Genomic DNA, 25222 nt, shown 5'->3' with positions numbered 1-25222 from the left:
TCTGCACGGATAGAGCGGAGCAGGTACCAGTGGCGGCGAAAGCCAACATAAAAACCCTGCTTTGAAAATCTCAAGGTCGTCTTGCCCCAGATCATGGTTTTCGGTTTAAAAACGGAAATCGTTCAGCCCTACTGGGGCACCTATAGCTTGCTACCTATACTGGGGGCACTTCTGGCCAGTGGCCACCAATTCTAGGGAAGGGGGCTTATACTTCTGGGACATCTTGCTATCTATACTGGGGGCTGGCGTGGCTACATCTGGCTACATAATACTGGGCGCCAACTCCTACTAAAAATACTGCATTGCAAATAGAGTTCATGAACCTATGGGAGGGCACAATTTTTACACCCTCGCCCTGTGAACAATTTAGCCTAGAAACTGCCCTGCTTTTACTGTCATGGTTCTTCAAAGCCCTATAAAAATAGAATGTGCACATCACATAAAAGCCTTTTTATTTACAAGTAGAGAGTCTGTTGGACCCCCTGGAGACCTACAGCAGCTCCAGAATCACCAGAGACATCTATGAGCCTCATGAAAGCAACAACACACAGCTCAGACGTTTTCTGATCGCTCACAGAACGGCGGAAGCTGACCAGCGAGATGTAAATCTGGGAAATAGAAAAAAACCAAAAACAACGAAAGTCGTCTTTTGTCCCGTTAGGAGTATTTGGTGTTGGAGATCTTCTTCCAGAGCAACGTCTTCAGGTTGTTGAGGATGAGCGAATGGTGGACCTCCATCTGGCTGGCCAGGCCACTCAACGTCATGCAAGTCCGCAGCTGCTTCTGCAGCTCCTCCTTGAGGTCAGCCGGAGCCCCGTAGAGCAGGTAGTCTTGTAGGAGTTTGCAGGCTTTGGCCAAGTTGGGCCGGATGACGTCATTTTTGCACTGTTTCATCAGTTTGTCGCACGCGGCCGTGCAGTCGCTGCCGTAGGTGCAGTCCGAGTTCTGCTCGCAGTGGCGGCCCTTTAGGAAGTCTTTGATTGTCATCTCGGTGGCCAGCTTGCGCAGGTCCACCACTTTGAAGTCATACTTCTCGTTGTAGCCAATGTTCCGGAAGCTGGCTTCACAGATGAAGAAGCTACCATAGGTCCCGTGGAAGATTTCCTCCACGAACTCCAGGAGGCCGATGGCGATCTTGGCTCTCCTGGGCCAGGCCGGAGCGAACCATTGGTGGACGATGGTGTGGATGGGAGAGGGCAGGACAGTCTGCAGGACGCTGGGGATCTGGGCACCGTACAGAGAGTCGTGAGGGATCTTCTCGGTGATGTAGAGGTCGCCGCAGTACCCTAGCAGCTGGGCCGTGTGCTCCTTCTCCTGTAACGACAACATCAGCAGGAACTCGTTCAGCTGCAGCAGCGCCCAGATAGACTTGGCTTCCGCCAGAGAAATCTTCCCATCCCCGTTCACATCGGACATGGCCAATACTCGTCCAACCAAAACCGTCAAAGACGCTTGATCGCCCAGCTTATCCTAGACAAAAAATGACAAGCAAAAAAAAAAAAGTTAATTACAGTTACCCATAACCAGGTCATTTAGAGGCACACATTTTTTTTAACAGATGTGACAAAATCTTGGGGGCCCCGGCAAAACATTGATCTGGTCCCCCAAAATACACACCTCTATAGCCTGTGGTGACACTCATCCCATTGTCTGGGGCACCATATAATAAAAGTGTCCACCATGACTCCACCTCCACCATAACTAGGAAAGCCATAGCAACACCAGCCCCTTTATCAGAAGGAAGGGGGGAAGGGTAGTGGGGATACAACTCTGAATCTGAGTATTTATTATGTATAAAAGATAAAGAGGACCTGTCAAGATGTCCCTCTTTGAGTACACAACCTACTGCTGTGTTTTCTACTCAATTATAACAGTGGATAAAGTGGATGATTGATGGATCAAAATTGTTTACCTAACATCTACGTCACATAAGGTTTAACAAATTTGATACAATGTGGGTAAATCGTTTAGAAAGCCCCTCACACTATAGTGATGTGGTAGGATTAAACAGATTATATGAATTGTTCCCAGCATGGCCAACCAGTTGAAGAGCACACAACTAAATCTCTGATTCTGAACACCCCCTCCCTCTGCTAAGAGATGGACTCTTTGTGTCCAGCACTGCAGCTGGACAGTCTCATCATCTTCTTGTCTAGTTCCTTCCTGCTCAGTGTGTAATATAAGGCAGTGCTGAGCTGAAGTGTAGACAGAAAGGTGATGAGACTGCCAGTAGCAGAAGAAGGGGGTCTTCAGAGTCAGGTGATCTGTGCTTACAGAGAAAATCTCACTCCTAACTCCTCCCTGGCTACCCCATTGGCTTGATGACATGAGGGAGGAGTTTGAACGTCAACCAGAGACCAATTGGTCCACTAAATCAGAGAAGGATTAACATGAAATGCCTTAGGCAAGATAACAAATTTGGCGCCTCCTGCTGGCAACCTGGCTTCTTTGGTAAGGTAAGGTAGGGAATGGGAATCAGAGAAAGTTACAGCCAGGCCCCTGGAAGCCCCTTCGGCTTGGCATTAGAGTTGGGCAATGAGAGGTTTATAATTCAGACTTGCATGCTATTTTAATACATTTTGTATGCAGTTTAGAATAGGCGCAGTCAAATGCTGATTCGGATTGGCCAAGCTACATGCAATTTGCATTAAGAATTCTAAAACGTTGTAGTAATTCAGCTTTTAAAAAGGACATCCACCATTCCCTGATTACTCATGAATTCTGTGTAATATTTCTGATTATGACAATATAAGAGCAGCCATTGGATCCTATCATCGGATTGTCACTTCTTTTTTTACATAAATTTGCATAAAATCTGTATGTCGCTGACGACACCACCATTGTCGGTCTCATCACCAATAATGATGAGAAAGAGGACCGCCACCAGGTTGAAGGTGTCTGTCACTGGTGCAGAGAGAACGGATTGGTCCTAAACACAGCGAAAAATGTGGAGATGATCATTGATTTCAGGAGATGCGCCTCCACCCCGCCCCCAATCTGCATCGATGGCAAGGAGGTGGAAAGAGTCCCCACCGTCCGCCTTCTGGGCACAACCATCTCCAATGACCTGAAGTGGAAGGCCAACACTGCCTCCACACAGAGGAAAGCCCAACAAAGACTTTTCTTTCTCCGCCAACTAAAAAAGTTTGGTATGGCACAAAAACTTCTGACAAACTTCTACTCCGCTACAATTGAATCTGTCCTATGCTCTTCCATCCTGGTTTGGTACGCCAGCTACTCTGCCAGCGACAGACTCAAACTGCAGAGGGTCATCAGATCAGCGGAGAGGATCATCGGGAGATCACTTCCCTCACTGGACTTCCTTTACCATTCCAGGCTGTACTCCAGAGCATTAAAGATCACCAACGACCCCTCACACCCAGGCCATCGCTTCTTTAGTCAGCTACCCTCGAGCCGGAGGCTCCGGTTCCGGTCCATCTTCACCAAGACCTCAAGGCATAAGAACAGTTTCTTTCCCTCGGCTGTCAACCTTCTGAACTCTCTCCACGTAACTGCCCATCCCCACACCAAACACCATGCCGGCACTGCGGCACTCTACACATAGATAGACGGCGCTCTAGCTCAAGCAGACTTTCTTTTGGTTGTTTTTTTGGGTGTTTTTTGTGTTGTAACTTATGCTACATTGTCTCTCTCTGCAAATGTGTTCCTTTCTGACTGCTCGCTTTTTCCTGTGTCTATATCCTGTATCGGTACCCTGTACGTGCCAAGCCCAATTCCGGGCACGACCCAGTCGTGCTTGGCGATAATAAAGATTCTGATTCTGATTCAGAATGATCAGGCCATCCTATTCCCCTCCTATAAACAGAGAGACATCTGAGCAGCTGCAGTTACCACCATCGACCACATGATGGCACGGCAGCGCCGCTCCCTGTTCAGCCCAGTTATGATCTAGTAACAATTTGTCACCAAATGATCATTGCAATTAGCCCAGACCTGGAGGCAGATAGAAAATGCTCCTTGCTCCAGGTATGCATTTCTCCTAAAATCATTCTTTTCTTTTTAAACACTGCCAGCCTAATGACCTGAAATCCGCCTCCCAATCCTGCTGCAGAGCGCACATATCAGCCTGGCAGCCAGTTAATCTCCTGGAGGAAATAGATAGCGACACAGCGGGAAAGCATACAAACTCCATGCAGAAAGAGGTCTGCGGACACCTGAATACAGGCAAGGGAAACAACAGTTATGTTTTCTGAGTTGTGTGTATAGAATAAACCAATGGACTGAAAACAAGGGGGTGATGCAAACAAGATGCCCCCCTTTACAACCACAAGATGGAAGCACCCCCAGTAATTCAATCATAATCCAATTAACCCCAAAAGGGATCAAGACATTCTAATAGTAATCAGGATAAGTGGGCATGATTGTGTAGTTGATGGATAGGATTCCCATTTTATAAGACAAACATGCATGTCACTGCAGTACAGTTTGCTTCCTCTCCCCTCTGGATACAGCTGGTGGGCGGGTCAGTTAGGTGTGACCATGTGACACCTGCAGTAGGAAGGACATTAGATCCCAAACTACGTTTACCAGCATCCTTGTGTTGCAACAGGAACCATGTGCTGCAGGAGGTGGAATTCACAGGAAGTGGGTTATGAGCAGTTTTAAGACCTCGATCTGCTCACAGGAAATTATTCCGCACTCTAATGGGCCTAAGCCTGTATGGAGAGGTGCACAGCGCAAGCAAATACAGCTGCGCAATGGATTTTTGAATTTAAAAACAGTTTAGGCCCAAAAGGTAATATTTGAAATGTACACTAAATAAGGTGATTCTTAGTGTTGTTCAGTTTTTCGTTGCACTTTAAAAGGAAGCGATAAGTGTAATAAATATTGGAGCTGCCCTTAGGGTGCATACACACATACAATTTTGATTGGCCAATCACTAATTTTACCACTCCGTATAGCAGGAGGGCAGACAGATTTGGAATACTATGAACATATTGTATAGGTAAACCCTCATACTACATGGAGGAGGTAAAACTGACCTTTTTCAAAATTGCATGTGTGTGTGTACCAGGCTTAAGATACTTGTGCTTCGTATGCAAGCATCAGGGGTGCTTCCCGGCCTCACAATGTGACCTAAATGGAACCTGAAGCAAGAGGGATATGGAGGCTGCTGTATTTCATTTTAAACAATGCACATTACCTGGCTGTCCTGCTGATCATCTGCCTCTACTACGCTTAGCCACAGCCCCTGAACAAGCATGCAGCAGATCAGGTGCTCTGACTGAAGTGTGACTGGATTAGTTGCATGCTTGTTTCAGGTGAGTGATTCACACACTACTGCAGCAAAAGAGATCAGCAGGACTGCCAGGCAACCGGTATTGTTTAACAGGAAATCAATATGGCAGCCTCCATATATATCTTGCTTCAGTTGGCCTTTAAGTGCCAATTGTGATACTATTAATAGCATCATCCATGTCAACATTAGCACAGAATGGTTATTTGAGAGCTAAAGTGACCATCCATGTATCCATACGTCACAACACCCCCAAATTGGGCGCCACTGTCCTGAATTTGACCTATTAACTCATGGAGGTAGTAACTAGGAATGATCACAGATATGCAATTTTTTCCAAGTTGATGCAAATTTGTATGCAAATATATGCAGCTTGAAAATAGACCAATCAATTTAAACCTGGGTTTAAATTGATTGGTCTGTTTCAAACGGCATACATTTGCATAATTTTGGAAAAATTTGCTTGTCATTGATCATCCCTAGTAGTAACATTGGTCAGTAATTGGCCAATCAAAATTGGATGTGTATGCCCCCTTACTCACAAGTGCACAGTATATACCAGTGATGGCTAACCTTGGCACGCCAGCTGTGGTGGAACTACAAGTCCCATGAGGCATTGCATTACTCTGACAGCTCTAAGCATAACTCGGGGAGGCAGAGGCCTTATGGGATTTGTAGTTTTGTCACAGCTGGAGTGCCAAGGTTAGCCATCACTGGTATATATGGTAAGTATCCTGGCTGCACACTCATCAGCGAATCAAGCAAGGATAAGAATGACAACTAAAAATAAGTCAGCAGCGACACCCCCTGATGGTGACCGGTCCTGTCCGGTTTCTGACACTCACTTTGAGGAAGTTGAGCAGCATCTCTTTAAACTCATCCATGGAGGTTCCCCTGGTGGGTTTATCGAAGAGGATGAGCTCCCGGCGGTGAGTGGAGTCTGGACTAGTCTCCGCCTTCAGGCTCTCCTCGACTCCACACTTAATGATGACCTCGCGATCCCTCCACAGCCCCCGATACACCTGCCAGGAGGAAGAAGAAGGGGTGTAATTATTCACGGTGCTGCCAGCCAGCCAATCATATTCTAACTCCGCCTTCAAAAAATAATTTCAAAATCCATTAACAAAGTTTTATGTGCATATATAAAAAAAACCCACAGCTCTTCCACAGTGTTCCTAAAAGTAACTGCAGAATGGGAGTGTCATAGTTTTCTGCCAGTCATTAGATTAGTCCAGGTGTGGAAAATGTGTAACAAGGGTTCTGGCTCTGTCCAGCAGCAAAATCAGCGTTTGTGGACAATAGCGTTCACCAATGAAATGCTAACAATGTCAGTTTACAGGTTAACAAAATTGAATGCAATTTGTATGCCGCTTGGAATCAGGCCAGTCAAACGTACTCCCTGGCGACTATGGCTGGCCCAATTCCTAGCTGCGTAACGATTGTATGGTATTTGCACGTAGACTAGAATAATTCGCATCTCATTGACCATCTCTGGGGAACAGTCTGAGTTCCGAACACAGCACCGTTGCCATAGCGACAAAGAAGTACAATTGAGACTGTCAGATTTGGAAATACATTGCGGTTGCAAATTTTATTATAAGTTTTAACTGCATTAAATACGGGGGAAAATAAAGACTTGGGGGCACTGGTCTATATTTGTTGCAATTTTAAAACAAAAGTTTACATTTTTGTGGGACAACCCTTTACAGGAAAGTACAGGAGGTATAGCCAGTTGTGCAAAGTCACCGCAAAGTTTCCAAACACCTCATAATCCTGATATTACCCCCACCGATATAGTCCTGTTAAGAGGTATGGCTTAGTGGATGGGCAGCATGGTGGCGTAGCGGTTAGCGCTGTTGCCTTCCGGCGCTGGGCTCCCAGTTTGAATCCCAGAACAAGGAGCTTGTATGCCTGTGTGGGTTTCCTCCAGGTACTCCGGTTTCCTCTCACACCCCAAAAACATACAGATAAGTTAATTGGCTTCCCCCCAAATTGTCCCTAGACTATGATACAAACACTACACGATACATACATAGACATAGGACTATGGTTGGATTCGATTGCGAGCCCCTATGAGGGACAGTTAGTGACATGACTATGTACTCTGTAAAGCACTGCAGAATCTCATTATGTCCTAAATACTAAAGTAAGTACTAAGTACTAAATATATCGATGGTCGGAATTGCCTAATTCTGATTTCGCGGAAATTCCGCTTTCCGCCATTGCCGATTTCGGCATTCCAAAGCGGATTTTCCTGGAAATTTCTGCCGACTTTAACATTGATTTTCTCAAAAAGTACAAGGTCTTTTTAAAATATGTTTTTTTCTTCCTGTTCCCACTCTTCTACATACTGTAATATACTGTGAAAACTTGGTGAATCTAGCACCTGTGGGTTTTGCTATTAACCTCTAAGATCAGCGGCATACCGCATATTGTAATGCAAATTTTCTGCATTTTACATTTCCGCCGACTTTAGCGTTTAATAGCAAAGCCCCTTTAGGAGATAGAAACACAAACGGGGGCTTTGCTATTAACCGCTAAAGTCGGTATGTTAAGTAGAAGAGTGGGAACAAGAGGAAAAAAAAATCTTTAAAAAATGTTTTGATAATATCTTTTTGTTTTTTTGTTGCTTGGGGTATAAGCCTTTCTTCCGGGTCTCCTACACGGGTTTTGTTTATCTTTAAAAAAGACCTTGTACTTTTTGAGAAATTTAATGTTAAAGTCGGCGGCAATTTCCGTGAAAATTTCCACGATTTCCGCAAGAATCCGCCTACCGCACTTGTATTTCTGAATTCCGATGCAGAAATACAATTTCCGATTGGAAATGCAGAAATTGCTTTTCCGCGAAATCCGTAAGCGCATCCCTACTAAACAATAGTAATTTTAAGGCAGGGAACACACTAGCTGCGATTGTCACGGATGGCAAAACGCACACAATTTTACAGGCTACTGAAGTCGATAGCATCGCTCGAAAAATGCTTGTCGTGGCTGTTCGTGTTTTACGTTTGCGATTTTTCATGCATTTTTAAATCGCACAGCTTTCAGCTTTTTCCCACAAGACACATGCGTTCGCAATTACAGTATATTCCGCCACAAATGAAAAATCATGGAACGATTGCAGCCAAACGTTCACAGAAAACGCAATCGCAAATACTGATGGAGACCTGGGAGGAAAATGGCCCTACAAGCGTGTTCCCTCCCGCAGACTAAATAGCCACACACGACGAGTCAATAACGGCCCAGTGTGGCCAGCGATTGATCACAGCCTTGACAGGAAATCGATCGAGTTATAGTGATTGATGCATCAGTCCCACCTGGTCCTGATCTGCAGGAACCTGATCGGGAATCAATAGTCCTGCTACGTACCGATCAATGCAGTGCAGAGCAATGTGGCCGTGACTCCCCCCGCCCACTCAGCTAAAATCTACCGCCATACCCAATCCCCATCGCAATCAACAAAGTTTTCAAAACCAATTGGAAGCTAATCAATCAAGTATGTTGCAGTAAATAGATTGGCAGCTGATTTAAAGTGATCAGCTCTGCCAAAATCAGCGTTACGCTATAACTGGATTTAAAAGACAACTGAAGTGAGAGGGATATGGAGGCTGCCATATTTATTTTCTGTTAAACAATGCCAGTTGCCCGGCTGTCCTGCTGATCTATTTGGGTGCAGTAGTGTCTGATTCACACACCTGAAACAAGCATGCAGCTAATCCAGTCACACTTCAGTCAGAAACACCTGATCTGCTGCATGCTTGTTCAGGGTCTATGGTTAAAAGTATTAGAGGCAGAGGATCAGCAGGACAGCCAGGCAACTGGCATTGTTTAAAATTAAATAAATATGTCAGCCTCCATATACCTCTCACTTCAGGTGTCCTTTAAGCACAAAATATCGCAAACAACTTAACGCTGAATAACAATGGCGTAGCAATAGGGGGTGCAGAGGTTGCGACTGCACCGGGGCCTTTGAGCCAGAGGGGTCATCCCTTAAAGTGTACCTTAAGTGTCCCAAAAAAATTGAGTTTTACTCACCTGGGGCTTACCTCAGCCCCTTGCAGCTGATCGGTGCCCACGACGAGTCGCTCTGATGCTCCGGGTCCCACTGGCGGCCACTTCCAGTTTCGCCGTCAGGACCCGTCAGGCTGGGGAACGCGGCTGATACTACGCGTTCCGAGCCAAAATAGCACCCCTATGCGGCCATATGTCCGCATACGGGTGCCTATGCGGACATATGGCCGCATAGGGGTGCTATTTTGGCTGGGAACGCGTAGTATCAGCCGCGTTCCCCAGTCTGACGGGTCCTGACGGCGAAACCAGAAGTGGCCGCCAGCAGGACCCGGAGCATCAGAGCGACTCGTCGTGGGCACCAATCAGCTGCAGGGGGCTGAGGTAAGCCCCAGGTGAGTAAAACTCAATTTTTTTGGGACACTTAAAGAGAACCAGAGATGATGCACCCTCTTGTATTTTACCTTATAAATCAGTGGGAACATGACAGTAAACACCTAATCTGCTCTTTGTTTCATTGTTCTCTGTGTAATCTGACCGTTATCACCTCTGATAAGAATCCCCGACTGAGAAGTCAGGCTGCTCCGTCTAGCTTTGCTACAGAAAGATTATAGCTAAGTCTGTCTTCTGTGGTGTTATTTCAAGCCCAAGCCTGCCCCCTTGTGGCTTTGCTATAATGACTCAGCAATAATCATTCCCAGCAAAGCCAGATTTAATTGCTCAGTCTGGGATTCTTGTGACTGCTGATAACAGACACTTTTAGCAGTGAGGATGAAACAGACAGCATGGTAAGTGTTTTCTCTAATGTTCTTACTGATATACATGGTAAAATACACAAGGGTGCTTCCTCTCTGGTTCCCTTTAAGGTACACTTTAACGCAGTACTAGCTCTCTATTGGTCCTGTGCTAGTAATAATCACTTCTATAGATGCAGGTTTTGGTGCGCCATATCAATTGTTATGTCCCCATGTAAAACTGGCACCGGGGCCCACAGCTCTTTGGCTATGCCACTGAATGCACGGCGCATTACTAAATTCACTATCCAGTTGCGCAATTGTTTACTTCTATAGAAATAAAATTCTAAAATATGCGATGCAAGCAGGCCACGCCCATACATGAGCTAAAGCAAAATTACGCTCGCAACTGGGGTGATGCAAAACTTTGTGCACAAAACAAGCTGTTGTATCAAATAAGCACATAGGCATAACATTTGTGATCAAGTCGCACGTACAGTTTTGTTAGTAAATCAATGACCAAAAAGCACATACCTTATATACTCGAGTATAAGCCTAATTTTTCAGCACAAAAAGTGTGCTGAACAGTTACCCCCTTGGCTTATATGTGAGTCAGTGGAGCAGAATGGATGGTGGAGCAGGTTTTGTTACTGGCAGAGGAGTGTAAGGATCGTGCACTAGTGATCCTGCTCTTGCCAGCTGCCCCCCCATATCTATGCCGCCATCTAGTGGCATCTTGAGATACAGCTGTATCATTCTTGGGGAGAAGGTATGACTTGTACTGGGGGCACACATGACTACTGTGAAGGGAGCTATACTGGGGAGGGGCTTATACGCAAGTCTATCACTTTTTCCTGGTCTCTGAGGGAAAAGTGGGTACCTCAGCTTATACACGGGGTCGGCTTATATGCGAGTATATATGGTAAGTCTCCGCACCAGCCAGAGCTGTCTGTGCGTTATCTGATGTCCCCCCGACACCTGTGGCTGAAATCCTGCCTCGGTTTTCAGGCAGTCGTTGCTCCTCAAACACACTTAGGGCCCATTCACACTTGTGACTGCAAAATGCGACTGCAAAATCCCCTAACAATTTTGTGGCGATTGAGGTGAAATGAGAATCGCACCGCAGTCGCTCCAAGGATGCTGCATACAGTGCATTTGCGATTTGTGCATGACCCCATAGGGATACATTGTACACAGTTGCTGGCAAATCACTGGAAAACGCCCTCAAAGTGTTGCAGTGTAAAAGGACCCCTAGGCAAACTTTAGGGCAAAAACCCACTAGCAGCCTCTTCTAAGCGTAGTGATTTGTAAATCTCTTGCTAATGCAATGCTATGGGGGATTTTTATAAAATCACATCTCCCAGGTGTGATCCCACCCATAGCATTACATTAGCAAGAGCTTTTCAAATCACAACTGCTTAGTAATACCTTAGTAATGTACTGCTAGTGGGTTCCAGGCCGTACTCCAAAAGATTAGGTAGCATTTCCTCCTAAAAATACATAATTAGGCAGCATTTCACATAAATAGGCAGTGTGTCTCCTACACATAATTAACCACTTTATCCACCACTATAGTATATCTACGTCCTCTGTGACTTCATCTAAAGCTACGTACACACATGCGACAACGATCGTTTGTTATCAATGACGAACAAACTTTTAATTGATGAAAGAACGACCTAAGTAAAGTTAGTTTTAAAAGGTGTGTAACGATCACATCGTTAGAGCGAACGTTACATCACGTAAAAGTAACTATTGCGCCTGCGCATAAAATTGAAAAATTCCATGGAGAAATAGTGAAATGCGCATGTCAAGCCTAGTACGAACGATCGTTTCCAACGATGTACTACTTTTGCAAACGATCGTCGTTGGGAAAAATCCGCCAAGCTAGATCATTCGTTTTGAACGATCTAGCGCGTCCGTCGTTACACTTCATGGTCGTTGGCTGCTTTTTTTTCAAACGATCGTCGTTTGAAAGGATCGGGGAACGATCGTTTCAAATGACTATAGTCGCATGTGTGTGCGCACCTTAAAGAGAATCTGTATTGTTAAAATCGCACAAAAATAAACATACCAGTGCGTTAGGGGACATCTCCTATTACCCTCTGTCACAATTTCGCCGCTCCTCGCCGCATTAAAAGTGGTTAAAAACAGTTTTAAAAAGTTTGTTTATAAACAAACAAAATGGCCACCAAAACAGGAAGTAGGTTGATGTACTGTATGTCCACACATAGAAAATACATCCATACACAAGCAGGCTGTATACAGCCTTCCTTTTGAATCTCAAGAGATCATTTGTGTGTTTCTTTCTCCCTGCAGTTCTCATGCACTGAAGTTTCAGGCTGCTCTTTTTTCTCCTGCAAACAGCTTTGCCCTTGTCTGTAATTCTTCAGTATGTGAAAGCCCAGCCAGCTCAGAGGACGATTTATCCAGCTTGTAAAAGATAAGAGAGAAGAGAAAAGCTGCTCTAATCTAAATAATACACAGGCAGTGTGCATAAAGGGGCCTGGAAGGGGGAATTCATAGCAGAACCACAACACTGAAGAACTTGGCAGCCTTCCAGACACAGGCTGACAAGTCTGACAAGGGAAAGATACATTGATTTATTACAGAGACTGTGATAGCAGAAAGTGCTGCAGTAAGCCAGAACACATTGGAATAGCTTTTGGAACTTGTAGGATGATAAAAAACAGGATGCAATTTTTGTTTCTTTAAGCCACGAGTCAGTAGATATACGTCTTGTAGCAGAAGCAGTGCTGTGCAGGATTGGGCTTGCTCCTGTGCACATTTCTGGCACTGTCTGATGCAGCACTAATTGGTGAACGGGAATATATGTTTCCTGAGCTAATGAGATTGATTTTTACCATTACAAATACTTTTCTTTTCTCAATTCATAGTGAAAAACACACTCTGTAGCATTATTTCAGAAACAAACATCTTCACCATAAATTGTGACAGGAACATGATCTAAGTTTTGTGATAAGCGGTAAGAATAGCCAAACAAAATTTGTGTTTATCTATCTACAGTAGCATTTTTAATATTTAAACTGGAATTGGTAAAACTGAAAAAATATGTTTTTCTATTTTTTTCCATGTTTTCTTAACATTCATAGAAATCAAAATTGTTCAAGGGAAAAAATGGCATACAATGAACGCCTAGTTTGTCAATATATATTTCATTTCCGTGTCATAAGTAGGGATAAAGTTATTTCTGATTAAATAGGGACATAGCTAAACTGTCAAAACTGCATAAGTGGGAAACAAGGTCTGGATGCGAAGTGGTTAAACAATAAGCAGGTTCCCCCAAAACCATAACTATCATGCAGAGCGCCCCCCCTCCCCCCCCCCCCCCCCCCAAAAAAAAGATAAATCACAATTAGACTGAGATCCCTCCAAAAACCTCTGTTGAAAGCCACCTAATCGCCAAGCCTGACCAGGTAGGGTTCACCCTCAGGTCCTGAAACACACTAATTAGGCACCCCTAAATTATCCCCAAACTTAATTGGGCAGTGCCCCCCCCTCCCCCCACCACACATCCAAAAATCAGGCAGAGTCCTCCGCCTTAGAGTGCGACTGACCACGGCGCTGTCACCCATGCGGGGCCATGTACTATTGCGGAAGAATCAGGGCGCCTTGACTGTGCTCCGGGGCCCGTGCCCCAAATCCCTGCCTCTAGCGACACAACTGTTCAGAGTCATCAGATCCATAATAAGGGCTGGATTTGTACTCTTTACCGCACAAGGCCACTGTCACTAGCCAACTCCCTTCAGTAGGGGTATCGAGATGACCCCACCCCCTTCCCTGCAGTATAAGCCAGATGACCCCTCCCCCCTCCCTCTAGTATAGGTAGCCTGATGACCCCACCCCAGTATAGGTAGCCAGATGACCCCTCCCCCTTTCCCTCCAGTATAGGTAGCCAGATGACCCCTCCCCCTTTCCCTCCAGTATAGGTAGCCAGATGACCCCTCCCCCTTTCCCCCCAGTATAGGTAGCCAGATGACCCCTCCCCCCTCCCTCTAGTATAGGTAGCCTGATGACCCCACCCCAGTATAGGTAACCAGATGACCCCTCCCCCTTTCCCTCCAGTATAGGTAGCCAGATGACTCCCTTAATCCCTCCCCCCCCCCCCTTTCAGTATAGGTAGCCAGCAGGCCTTCACACCGCAGCAGCCATCAGTGTCACTCATTTCTCCGCTCATCTCCAGTGCAGAAGCTTCCTCTTCCTTTCTATCTCCAATGCTGTCCAAGTCCATAGCCGCCGGCCACAATGCAAACGTGCAGAGAGAGCAAGATGGCTGCTGCACAGGCGGCTAGCAGCAGAGTACCGCAGTCAGGTGCTCGCCTGATCTCCCTGCATTGCAGCATTTGCAAGCTTGCAAATGCTGCACCAGTGTAGCCTGCTGCTTTGGTGCCCTTGATCCTGTGGTGCCCTAGGCCATGGCCTAGGTGGCCTTGGCCTAAATCAGGCGCTGTCCATAATACCTACAAGAAGTGAAAGCTGCACAGTTGCATAATCATCAAAGAGATGCAAATAATGAATGTGATTTATGCTGCTACATTTGGTTCTAATCTGCATATACTTGCATATAATTTGCACCAACTCAGAACTATTGCCATATCATTGGCCAGCCCTAGTAAGCAGCCACCAGGCTGGCGTAGTGATTTCTTTGGCACCGTCCCTGAGGTGTGAGGCACCCTAAATGCTTAGCTCCGCCCTCAGTATGGCGGTCCCCATGGTGACATAGAGGTCAGGTGACATACCTGGTGGGTGGGGGAGGAGGAGAGGCACTGCTGGAATACCAGGGAGCGCTCATCACACAGATCTTTACAGGAAGAGCCCGATATGATCCCTTTCTTGTATTGGTCACACTGCAGAGAGAGAAAGAGAGAAACACTTATAAGATAACCCCACACTGTCCAATCGGACATAATCAGATTCATCATTTATAACTTTTCATTTTATTTCATTTATTTCATTAATTGAAACTATTAAATATACTTTCAAAGTTATCAGCAGCACAACTTTTTCAAACTCTTTATAGATTTCCAGCCTCATTTAAATAAGGGAGGCGTGGTACCTGTGGGCCACACCCCTCCCCATCCCTGCAGCCCGGTCAGGCGGCGATGAGTGCGCAATGTTCTTTGGCTTCCTGTACCGCCCATAAATACTACAATACAAACAATTTATAACCAGATTGTATCCCTTATTTCAGTTCATTATTTTACCTTTTTCTAAAAGCTTCTCTATAGCTTAATCTGGTTCTGTCGTTTTCACGTGAGAAATGTTCACCTCCCATTCATTAGCCTATAACTTTATCACTACTTATCACAATAAACTGATCTATATCTTGTTTTTTCCGCCACCAATTAGGCTTTCTTTGGGGGGCTTTCTTTGGGGGAAAAAAATCCTTATTTCTCAGTTTTCAGCCATTATAGTTTTAAAATAATACATGCCTCCATAATTAAAACTCACGTATTGTATTTGCCCATATGTCCCGGTTATTGCACCATTAAAATTATGTCCCTATCACAATGTATGGCGACCACATTTTATTTGGAAATAAAGGTGCATTTTTTCCGCTTTGCATCTATCACTATTTACAAGTTTAAAATTAAAAAAATATAGAAATATTTCATCTTTACATTGATATTTAAAAAGTTTAGACCCTTAGGTAAATATTTACATGTTTGTTTGTTTTTTTTTGTAATGGTTTTTTTTTTTTTATATTAAACATTTTATTTGGGTATTTTTGGGAGGGTGGGATGTAAAGTATAGTTTTATAATGTAATTGTGTGTTGTTTTTATTTTATTTTTTTATTTTAGCTGTAGTTTTACTTTTTGGCCACAAGATGGCGGCCATGAGTTTGTATACATGACGTCACTCTAAGCGTAACACACGCTTAGAGTGACGCATCGGGGAGGGAACGGCCAGAAAAAGCACAGCTTCCGAGAGAAGCTGTCGCTTTTTCAGCGGGGGAGAGGAATCAGTGATTGGGCACCATAGCCCGATACATTGATTCCGTGGCTACCGAATCCATGGCCGGGAGTGCGCGTGCACGCGCGCTATCGGCCGCGGGAGCGTGCGGTAGCGCGCATGGTTCCTGGACGTAGTTTCTACGTCCAGGAACCAAAATAGGTTAAAGAGGACTATTCACCAAAGTTTGAACTACATTTCAGGCAGTAGCTGATACCCCCCTTCCCACAAGAAATCTTTTCCTTTTTTTTCAAATGGATCATCAGGGGGATCTGTATGGCTGATATTGGGGTGAAACACATCCCACAGTGTGACGTCATCATGACCATGATCCTGACAGTTTGCTGTCTGTGAACCTCATTGCATTGTGGGAAAATAACGGCTGTTTCCAAATGCCAAACAAGCAGCATCTCCCTCTGTGCATCGAACTTTCAGTAATGAACATTCCGTACAGATCACCTGGCAGAACTAAAGATGTCACCACCTGTGATACATTTTAGAATGTAAAGCGGGGTGAGGAGAGATTTTACAATGGGCAAACACTGACTAAATAATCTATAAATAAATGTTAAAAACAATCAGCAATTTTATTCATTTTGATATTTTTACTACAATGCCTCTAAGTTTTGACCAGTTCTAATCTTCTGCAACGTGGTCATGTGACTTGCTCAGCTGCTGGCCACGCCCCCTCTCTCGCAGTGTCATTCAGGTTGGGGGGGTAGCCTGCCCCTCCATCTGCAACAAAATGGGAGGTGCTGTGACCAGTAGGGAGGGTAACACAAGACAAGTAACACTTATATAGCGCTTTTCTCCTGGCGGACGCAAAGCGCCAGAGCTGCAGCCACTAGGACGCGCTCTATAGGCAGTAGTAGTGTTGGGGAGACTTGCCTAAGGTCTCCTACTGAATAGGTGCTGGCTTACTGAACAGACAGAGCCGATATTCGAACCCTGGTCTCCTGTGTTGGAGGCAGAGCCCTTAACCATTACACCATTCAGACACACGCACGCACACACACACCGCCCCCCCTCACAATGAGATGTGAAGTGTGTTTGATTGCTGTAGACAGTTGGCATGAAATCTGCATACGAACCAGAATACTCAGCATGACATCGGCCATCTCTACACATGAGCAACTCTGCTTGCTAATGCAGTGTGTGGTGAAAATCTCAGTGAAACGATTTTATGGTCGATTGGAATACAGAATTTTTGGAAAGTATTGTACTGTTACAGGGAATCTAAAGTGAGAATAAAAATATGATATAATGAATTGTATCTGTAGTACAGCTAAGACATAGAACATTAGCAGCAAAGCAACGAGTCTGCTATTGTTTCCAGTACAGGAAGAGTTAAGAGACTTCAGTTATCCGTGCAAAAGAGCTTATCTGCGCTCTGCGACCAAACTTGGTTGGCTACAGTGCTGTTTTCTGAAGTACTTATACATCCCAGAAGCAGTGAGACAGCTTCAGATAAGCGTTTAGGCCTTGTTCACATTGCGTTCAGTTCGTGTGGCCGTTAGCGTTGGGCGGTTATTGATGCAGTTTTTTTTCCGATTCCCGGCGCTTGGGTAGGCGAATCCTTTTGTAATTCACTCCCTGAAGCAAGTCAGAAAGTGAACTTTTTGACCCGGAAAAGAATAAATACAATGGCCTCGATTCATCATTGTCTTTGAGATAACTTTTTCCAGTTTGTTAATTTACCGAATTCGAAGTTTAGCGATTTCTAGTTGTATTCATCAAGGTTTTTCGGCATTCGGTGTGAATTCGATAACCATTCGGTAACCATTCGGTAACGTGTCGATATTTCCATTTTACAGCGGTAATTTAACACAAGGCCATAAGATTCCCATGGAATTGTGGGTAAGAGGCAGTCCTTTGAGCTCTACGTAGCAACATTCTGAATAGGGCTTTACACCTGGACCAGGATTCTGGAAGTGGTTGGGACAATCCCACAATTTGATAGGAGCCTTTTCTAAAAAAATTATAGTGCAGCTAGCAAAATTAGTTAACCCTGACACTGCCTGTGTTCTCTTACAAGATGATTCAAGAGAAATGCAGATGTCGTGTTATAGCAAATAAATCTATTCTCTTACAAATTGATCTGGTTCTAGACCTTATTCTTGCCCTTCTGCGCCTTTGAATCACTCTCAGCTGATACATAACCACTTCACATGGCTCCATCTTCTCTGTCAGCAATGATCTGACAGGAATAACGACAGAGCAGTGAAGGAGATAACTAATCCTAAATGTAACGCTAAACCACGCCCACTTTCATTTTCATGAATTGCACTTTCTTCCGTTTTAGCAAATCGTTACCGAATCGTTACCGAATGTTCGCTAACAGCTGTAGATAACTTTGATGAATCCTGAAATGAAGTTAACAAATTCGGTATTTTACCAAACTGTTGTTAACAAATTTGCCAAGTGTTGATGAATCGAGGCCAATGTATTTATTCTTAAAAATGCGAACACAATCGCTGCACAAAGCAATTTTGTGAGCGTCTTGCGTTTTTTCTATACCTTCCATTAATGCGGAATCGCCTCAAAAATGGTCCAGGCAGCGCTTCTCTGAGTGGATCAGAAACGCACCGCTCAGATGTGAACTCTGTCATAGGGAATCATTGCACAAGCGTTCTTACGGCGATTTTGAAAATCGCCCATGTTCGAAAAAAAAAGAGCAAAAACGCCCTTAGTGTGAATGAGCCCTTACTGCAGGGAAGTTTAAAGGGTCATTAGCTCTGCTGAACTGTAGCACAAGACAGAAAGAAAACATAGAAAAATGCCCCCTGTATGTATTTAGACAGTTTAACCTGTAATAATTCCCCCTCATCTGTGTCTAATCACAAGTTGTAATTTGATCTCTCCCCTGTGTCACATGAATGCCACGGCAGAGATGGCAGATAAGCACAGGATGTTAACAATACGTCTGCGTCGATGAAAGCAGGAAGTAGACACACTGCAGATTTATTGCAGGATTTGTATCAGCTGTAACAAAGAATTGTTTTTTTTTGTTTTGTTTAAAGGTTATTATGCTGTTGCTTATCTTTTAGGCCTAGTGCACACCAGAGCGGTTCTGCTGCGGTTTGCGGCTGCGGATACGCTTGGTCAATGTATCTCAATGGGGTGGTTCACACCAGAGCGGGAGGCTTTTTGCTGAAACGCATACTGCCGGCACTTTTTGGATTGTGGATGCGTTTCTGCCTCATAGGAAAAACGCAAACCGCTCAGAAAACCGGCACTTCAGAGCGGTTTTCCAGGCGTTTTTTGTTACAGTAGCTGTTCAGTAACAGCTTTACTGTAACAATACATGAAATCTACTACACCAAAAACGCTTCACAAAACCGCAAAACGCTAGCTGAAACGCTGCAGAAAAAGAGTTTCAAAATCTGCTAGCATTTTGCGGATCTGCTAGAGGTTTTTGGTGTGCACCAGGCCTCAAAGCAGAGAGAACGTTCTGAGTTCAGGTCCACTTTATAGGGGAACTGAAGAGAGAGGTATATGGAGGCTGCCATGTTTATTTCCTTTCAAGCAATACCAGTTGCCTGGCAGCCTTGCTGCTCCTCTGCCTCTATTACTATTAGCCATAGCCCCTGAACAAGCATGCAGCAGATCAGGTGTTTCAGACTTTAAAGTCAGATCCGACAAGATTAGCTGCATGCTTGTTTCTGGTGTGATTCAGATACTACTGCAGCCAAATAGACCAGCAGGGTAGCCAGGCAACTGGTATTGATTAAAAGGAAACAAATATGGCAGCCTCCGTATACCTCTTACTTCAGTTCCCCTTTAAAATACAGAGTGTTGTTTGTTAACTGCAAATATGACAAAATGACGCAATGTAAAAAAAAAAAAAAAGCGATATAACTGAAAATAAAAAAAAAACTCCTTACTGCTAATGTTCTATTAATTATCCATACTACACATACAATTCATTATATCATAGGGTTTTTCGCTTCAGTGTCACCCCAATGGGCACCGTTAGATTACAAGTCGGAGAGATAAGTTCCTCTGTCTTTCCCTGATCTGGATAAAACGTCCCTCTGGTCTCTGGCAGCTCCTGAAAATTGCTAATTTTCTCCTCGCCGACAACTTCCAGCTCAACAGACTGCGATAAATAAATGAGTCCCAGCAGACGGCAGGTCAATACCGTGTTATCAGTCCGTCTTTACCAGTAACCTCTATCTGACAGCCGGAGAACTACCTTAATTAAAACAGAGTGGCAGCCGCAGCACCGCAGGACCAGTGCCAGGACCTCCGCAATGCAAGACGCCTCTCAATGTGCCCGACAGAAATCACATCCCCAGCCCACCTGCAGGGGGAGTCAAATAGCACTGACATATAGGGGAGCGTCGCACTCTCCTCTACTGACTCTGTGCTGCAGGAGGACTCTGCCTCTTCCTCTAACTCTCCTGATATACTCTGTGCTGCTGGAGGACTCTGCCTCTTCCTCTAACTCTCCTGATATACTACTCTGTGCTGCTGGAGGACTCTGCTTCTTCCTCTAACTCTCCTCTCCTGATATACTCTGTGCTGCTGGAGGACTCTGCTCCTTCCTCTATCTAACTCTCCTCTCCTGATATACTCTGTGCTGCTGGAGGACTCTGCTTCTTCCTCTGACTCTCCTCTCCTGATATACTCTGTGCTGCTGGAGGACTCTGCTCCTTCCTCTATCTAACTCTCCTCTCCTGATATACTCTGTACTGCTGGAGGACTCTGCTCCTTCCTCTATCTAACTCTCCTCTCCTGATATACTCTGTGCTGCTGGAGGACTCTGCTCCTTCCTCTAACTCTCCTCTCCTGATATACTCTTTGCTGCTGGAGGACTCTGCTCCTTCCTCTAACTCTCCTCTCCTGATATACTCTGTGCTGCTGGAGGACTCTGCTCCTCCCTCTATCTAACTCTCCTCTCCTGATATACTCTGTGCTGCTGGAGGACTCTGCTCCTCCCTCTAACTCTCCTCTCCTGATATACTCTGTGCTGCTGGAGGACTCTGCTCCTTCCTCTGTGTAACTCTCCTCTCCCGATATACTCTGTGCTGCTGGAGGACTCTGCTCCTTCCTCTATCTAACTCTCCTCTCCCGATATACTCTGTGCTGCTGGAGGACTCTGCTCCTTCCTCTATCTAAAGCTGAGTACACACGTACGATAACGATCGTTCAAAAACGAACGATAACGACAATCGGAACGATAATCGTGCGTTCAAAAAGTGTGAACGATCGTTTTTGTGAACGATAACGATCGTTATCGTTCAATCGGACCGATCCAACCCGGCGGATTTTTTCGAAAGATAATCGTTCAATCGTTGCAGTGTGTACAAAGATCGTCCGATAACGCATGTTCTTATTGCCTGTCATAACGTCACTTCCGTTTGCGCACGCATTTTTTTATCGTTCGTCGTTCAGTACTTTATACTTATATCGTTCACGTGTGTACACAATCGTTCATTACGAACGATCTTTTCAGTCTAATTTGAATATCGTGTAAACGTCACGAATCGTTCGTAACGAACGATCTTTATCGGACGTGTATACGAACCTTAACTCTCCTCTCCTGATATACTCTGTGCTGCTGGAGGACTCTGCTTCTTCCTCTATCTAACTCTCCTCTCCTGATATACTCTGTGCTGCTGGAGGACTCTGCTTCTTCCTCTATCTAACTCTCCTCTCCTGATATACTCTGTGCTGCTGGAGGACTCTGCTTCTTCCTCTATCTAACTCTCCTCTCCCGATATACTCTGTGCTGCTGGAGGACTCTGCTCCTTCCTCTATCTAACTCTCCTCTCCTGATATACTCTGTGCTGCTGGAGGACTCTGCTTCTTCCTCTATCTAACTCTCCTCTCCTGATATACTCTGTGCTGCTGGAGGACTCTGCTCCTTCCTCTATCTAACTCTCCTCTCCTGATATACTCTGTGCTGCTGGAGGACTCTGCTTCTTCCTCTGACTCTCCTCTCCTGATATAGGCCCAGTGCACACCGAGCGGTTTTTGGAGCGATCCGCCGGCCGCATCCGCCTGGAAAAATGCTTGGCTAATGTATTGCAATGGGATGGTGCACACCGGCGGTTTGAGGTTTCTTCGCAAACCGCCGGTGTGCACCACACATTGAAATACAATAGCCAAGCGTTTTCACTGGCTGATGCGGCTGGTGGATCGCATACAACATCCGCTTGGTGTGCACCCGGCCAAATATCTGCTCTCTGCTCCCAAAACCGCTAGCGTTTTGACGATCTGCTAGCGGTTTTGGTGTGCACTGGGCCATACTCTGTGCTGCTGGAGGACTCTGCTCCTTCCTCTAACTCTCCTCTCCTGATATACTCTGTGCTGCTGGAGGATTCTGCTCCTTCCTCTAACTCTCCTCTCCTGATATACTCTGTGCTGCTGGAGGACTCTGCTCCTTCCTCTAACTCTCCCCTCCTGATATACTCTGTGCTGCTGGAGGACTCTGCTCCTCCCTCTAACTCTCCTCTCCTGATATACTCTGTGCTGCTGGAGGACTCTGCTTCTTCCTCTAACTCTCCTCTCCTGATATACTCTGTGCTGCTGGAGGACTCTGCTACTCCCTCTAACTCTCCTCTCCTGATATACTCTGTGCTGCTGGAGGACTCTGCTCCTTCCTCTATCTACCTCTCCTCTCCTCTCCTAAAATACTCTGTGCTGCTGGAAAACTCTGCTCCTTCCTCTAACTCTCCTCTCCTGATATACTCTGTGCTGCTGGAGGACTCTGCTCCTTCTTCTAACTCTCCTCTCCTGATATACTCTGTGCTGCTGGAGGACTCTGCTCCTCCCTCTAACTCTCCTCTCCTGATATACTCTGTGCTGCTGGAGGTCTCTGCTCCTTCCTCTAACTCTCCTCTCCTGATATATGCTGTGCTACTGGAGGACTCTGCTCCTCCCTCTATCTACCTCTCCTCTCCTGATATACTCTGTGCTGCTGGAGAACTCTGCTCCTCCCTCTAACTCTCCTCTCCTGATATACTCTGTGCTGCTGGATGACTCTGCTCCTCCCTCTAACCTTCCTCTCCTGATATACTCTGTACTGCTGGAGGACTCTGCTCCTTCCTCTAACTCTCCTCTCCTGATATACTCTGTGCTGCTGGAGGACTCTGCCCCTTCCTCTAACTCTCCTCTCCTGATATACTCTGTGCTGCTGGAGGTCTCTGCTCCTTCCTCTATCTAACTCTCCTCTCCTGATATACTCTGTGCTGCTGGAGGACTCTGCTCCTTCCTCTAACTCTCCTCTCCTGATATACTCTGTGCTGCTGGAGAACTCAGTGTCCTGAATGCTGGACAGGAATGGTTCCCTTGTTCAGTCTCGCCCATCACCCACAGATAAGGTTTCTGTGCCCTGACATGGTATCTGCAGGGGGCTGCACACTGAACAATGGGCGCATTGACGGGCGCTGGGAACAGTCGCTGTGCAGTCATTGTACTTTGTTATGCTAATACTGGCTGTTGATAGTTTTCTGTATCATTCATGTTGATCTCAGAGAGTTCATATTGCCGACAAAATCGAGACAGAGATTGCTGGTGAGATATTCTACCGCTGCATACGAAAAGAGGCGCGTTCTGTCGTATTCTACCGACGGCGGCGAAACCTCTGCGTCAGTTATTGGAATCAATCTTCAAAAAGAACAGAGCCGTTGGCCTCAATTCACTAAGGGCCATTCGCTAAACCAAAACTGTTTGGTAAAATACCTCAGGCTGCATTTCTGTTATTTTTAAATTCACTAAAGATTTTGCAAATGCGGCTGATATTTAGTAAAATAGGTCTAAAATTGTTCGGTAAAGTAGTCTAAAGTATTTGGTAAATACAGATTCATGCAGTATTCTCCCAGATGGACTTTGAATGTTTTTATGTGGGGTTTAAAAAAAAAATGTTTGATGTACACATAACATAAAACGCTGTATTTTATGTTTTATTAATGTTGTGTGCGTTTTTTGCTGCGTTTTTGCTGCGTTTTTTGGTGCCTTTGCGTTTTTTTTATGCGGATGCATTTTTCAAGCAGTTTTAATGCGTTTGCGGTTTGCATTTGTAAATCACTAGGAAGACAACAGGAAGCAGAAATACATCAGAAATCTTTAAAAAAAAAAAAAAAAAAAAACGCTTAAAGAGAACCTGTTCTGCAGATTTCTACTACCTACTGTAAGGGACAGCAACATAGAAGAAAAGTAATTTATGGCTCATTTTACTCTGGAAGAAATGTACTTCTTACCGTATATACTCGCATACAAGCCAAATTTTTGACCCCCAAAAAGGGGGCCAAAAGTTGGGGGGTCGGCTTGTATGCGAGTCTTGGTGGGTGGTGGTCCGCGGCCCCTCCCCCCCCCCTCTCTCCTCTCCGCTCCCCCCGTGGCTATTACCTGCTCAGCCAGTGGCCGCTTCCTCTAATCCGCCGGGTTCCCCTCTCCAACTCCATGAGTATACCGTAAGTGTTTCACAGCAGCGCGCCCAGCGCTGCTGCTGTGACGAGGCAGGAAGTTGGAGAGGGGAACCCGCCGAATTAGAGGAAGCAGCCGCTGGCTGAGCATGTAATAGCAGCGGCGGGGGGAGCGGAGTGGGGAGCGCGCTATACTGAGCACTATAATAGCTATACTGGGGCACTACCTACCCATACTGGGCACTATACTAGCTATACTGGACACTACTTACCTATACTGGGCACTATACTAGCTATACTGGGGCACTACCTACCCATACTGGGCACTATACTAGCTATACTGGGCACTATACTAGCTATACTGGACACTACCTTCCTATACTGGGCACTATACTAGCTATACTGGGCACTATACTAGCTATACTGGGTACTATACTAGCTATACTGGGGCACTACCTACCCATACTGGGCACTATACTAGCTATACTGGACACTACCTACCTATACCGGGCACTATACTAGCTATACTGTGCATTTTACTAGCTATACTGGGGCACTACCTACCCATACTGGGCACTATACTAGCTATACTGGACACTACCTACCTATACTGGGCACTATACTAGCTATACTGTGCATTTTACTAGCTATACTGGGGCACTACCTACCCATACTGGGCACTATACTAGCTATACTGGACACTACCTACCTATACTGGGCACTATACTAGCTATACTGCGCATTTTACTAGCTATACTGGGGCACTACCTACCCATACTGGGTACTATACTAGCTATACTGGGACACACTGGTGGGCTGCACCAATCCAGCATTTCCTACCCCCGGCTTATATGAGGGTCAATCATTTTTCCCTGGTTTT

The 25222-nt window shown here is 45.3% G+C and overlaps 1 protein-coding gene across 4 annotated transcripts in view; it reads right to left on the bottom strand.

Annotated features, from left to right (window-relative positions):
• Positions 1 to 435: 435 nt before the first annotated feature.
• DIPK1B (divergent protein kinase domain 1B) overlaps positions 436 to 25222 on the bottom strand; it is a 395039-nt gene continuing 370252 nt past the window's right edge. For all 4 annotated transcript variants that reach the window (XM_068249130.1, XM_068249131.1, XM_068249129.1 and 1 more), the window contains 3 exons: positions 14757 to 14864; positions 6103 to 6279; positions 436 to 1470 (listed from right to left, as the gene is read on the bottom strand). In XM_068249130.1, coding sequence (XP_068105231.1) covers positions 658 to 1470; positions 6103 to 6279; positions 14757 to 14864 — 1098 coding nt within the window. In that variant the 3' untranslated portion in view covers positions 436 to 657. The remainder of the gene's footprint in view (positions 1471 to 6102; positions 6280 to 14756; positions 14865 to 25222) is intronic.

Source organism: Hyperolius riggenbachi, chromosome 8, assembly GCF_040937935.1.
Source record: "Hyperolius riggenbachi isolate aHypRig1 chromosome 8, aHypRig1.pri, whole genome shotgun sequence".
Taxonomy (NCBI): Eukaryota; Metazoa; Chordata; class Amphibia; order Anura; family Hyperoliidae; genus Hyperolius; species Hyperolius riggenbachi.
This window is presented reverse-complemented; position numbering and strand designations above follow the sequence as displayed.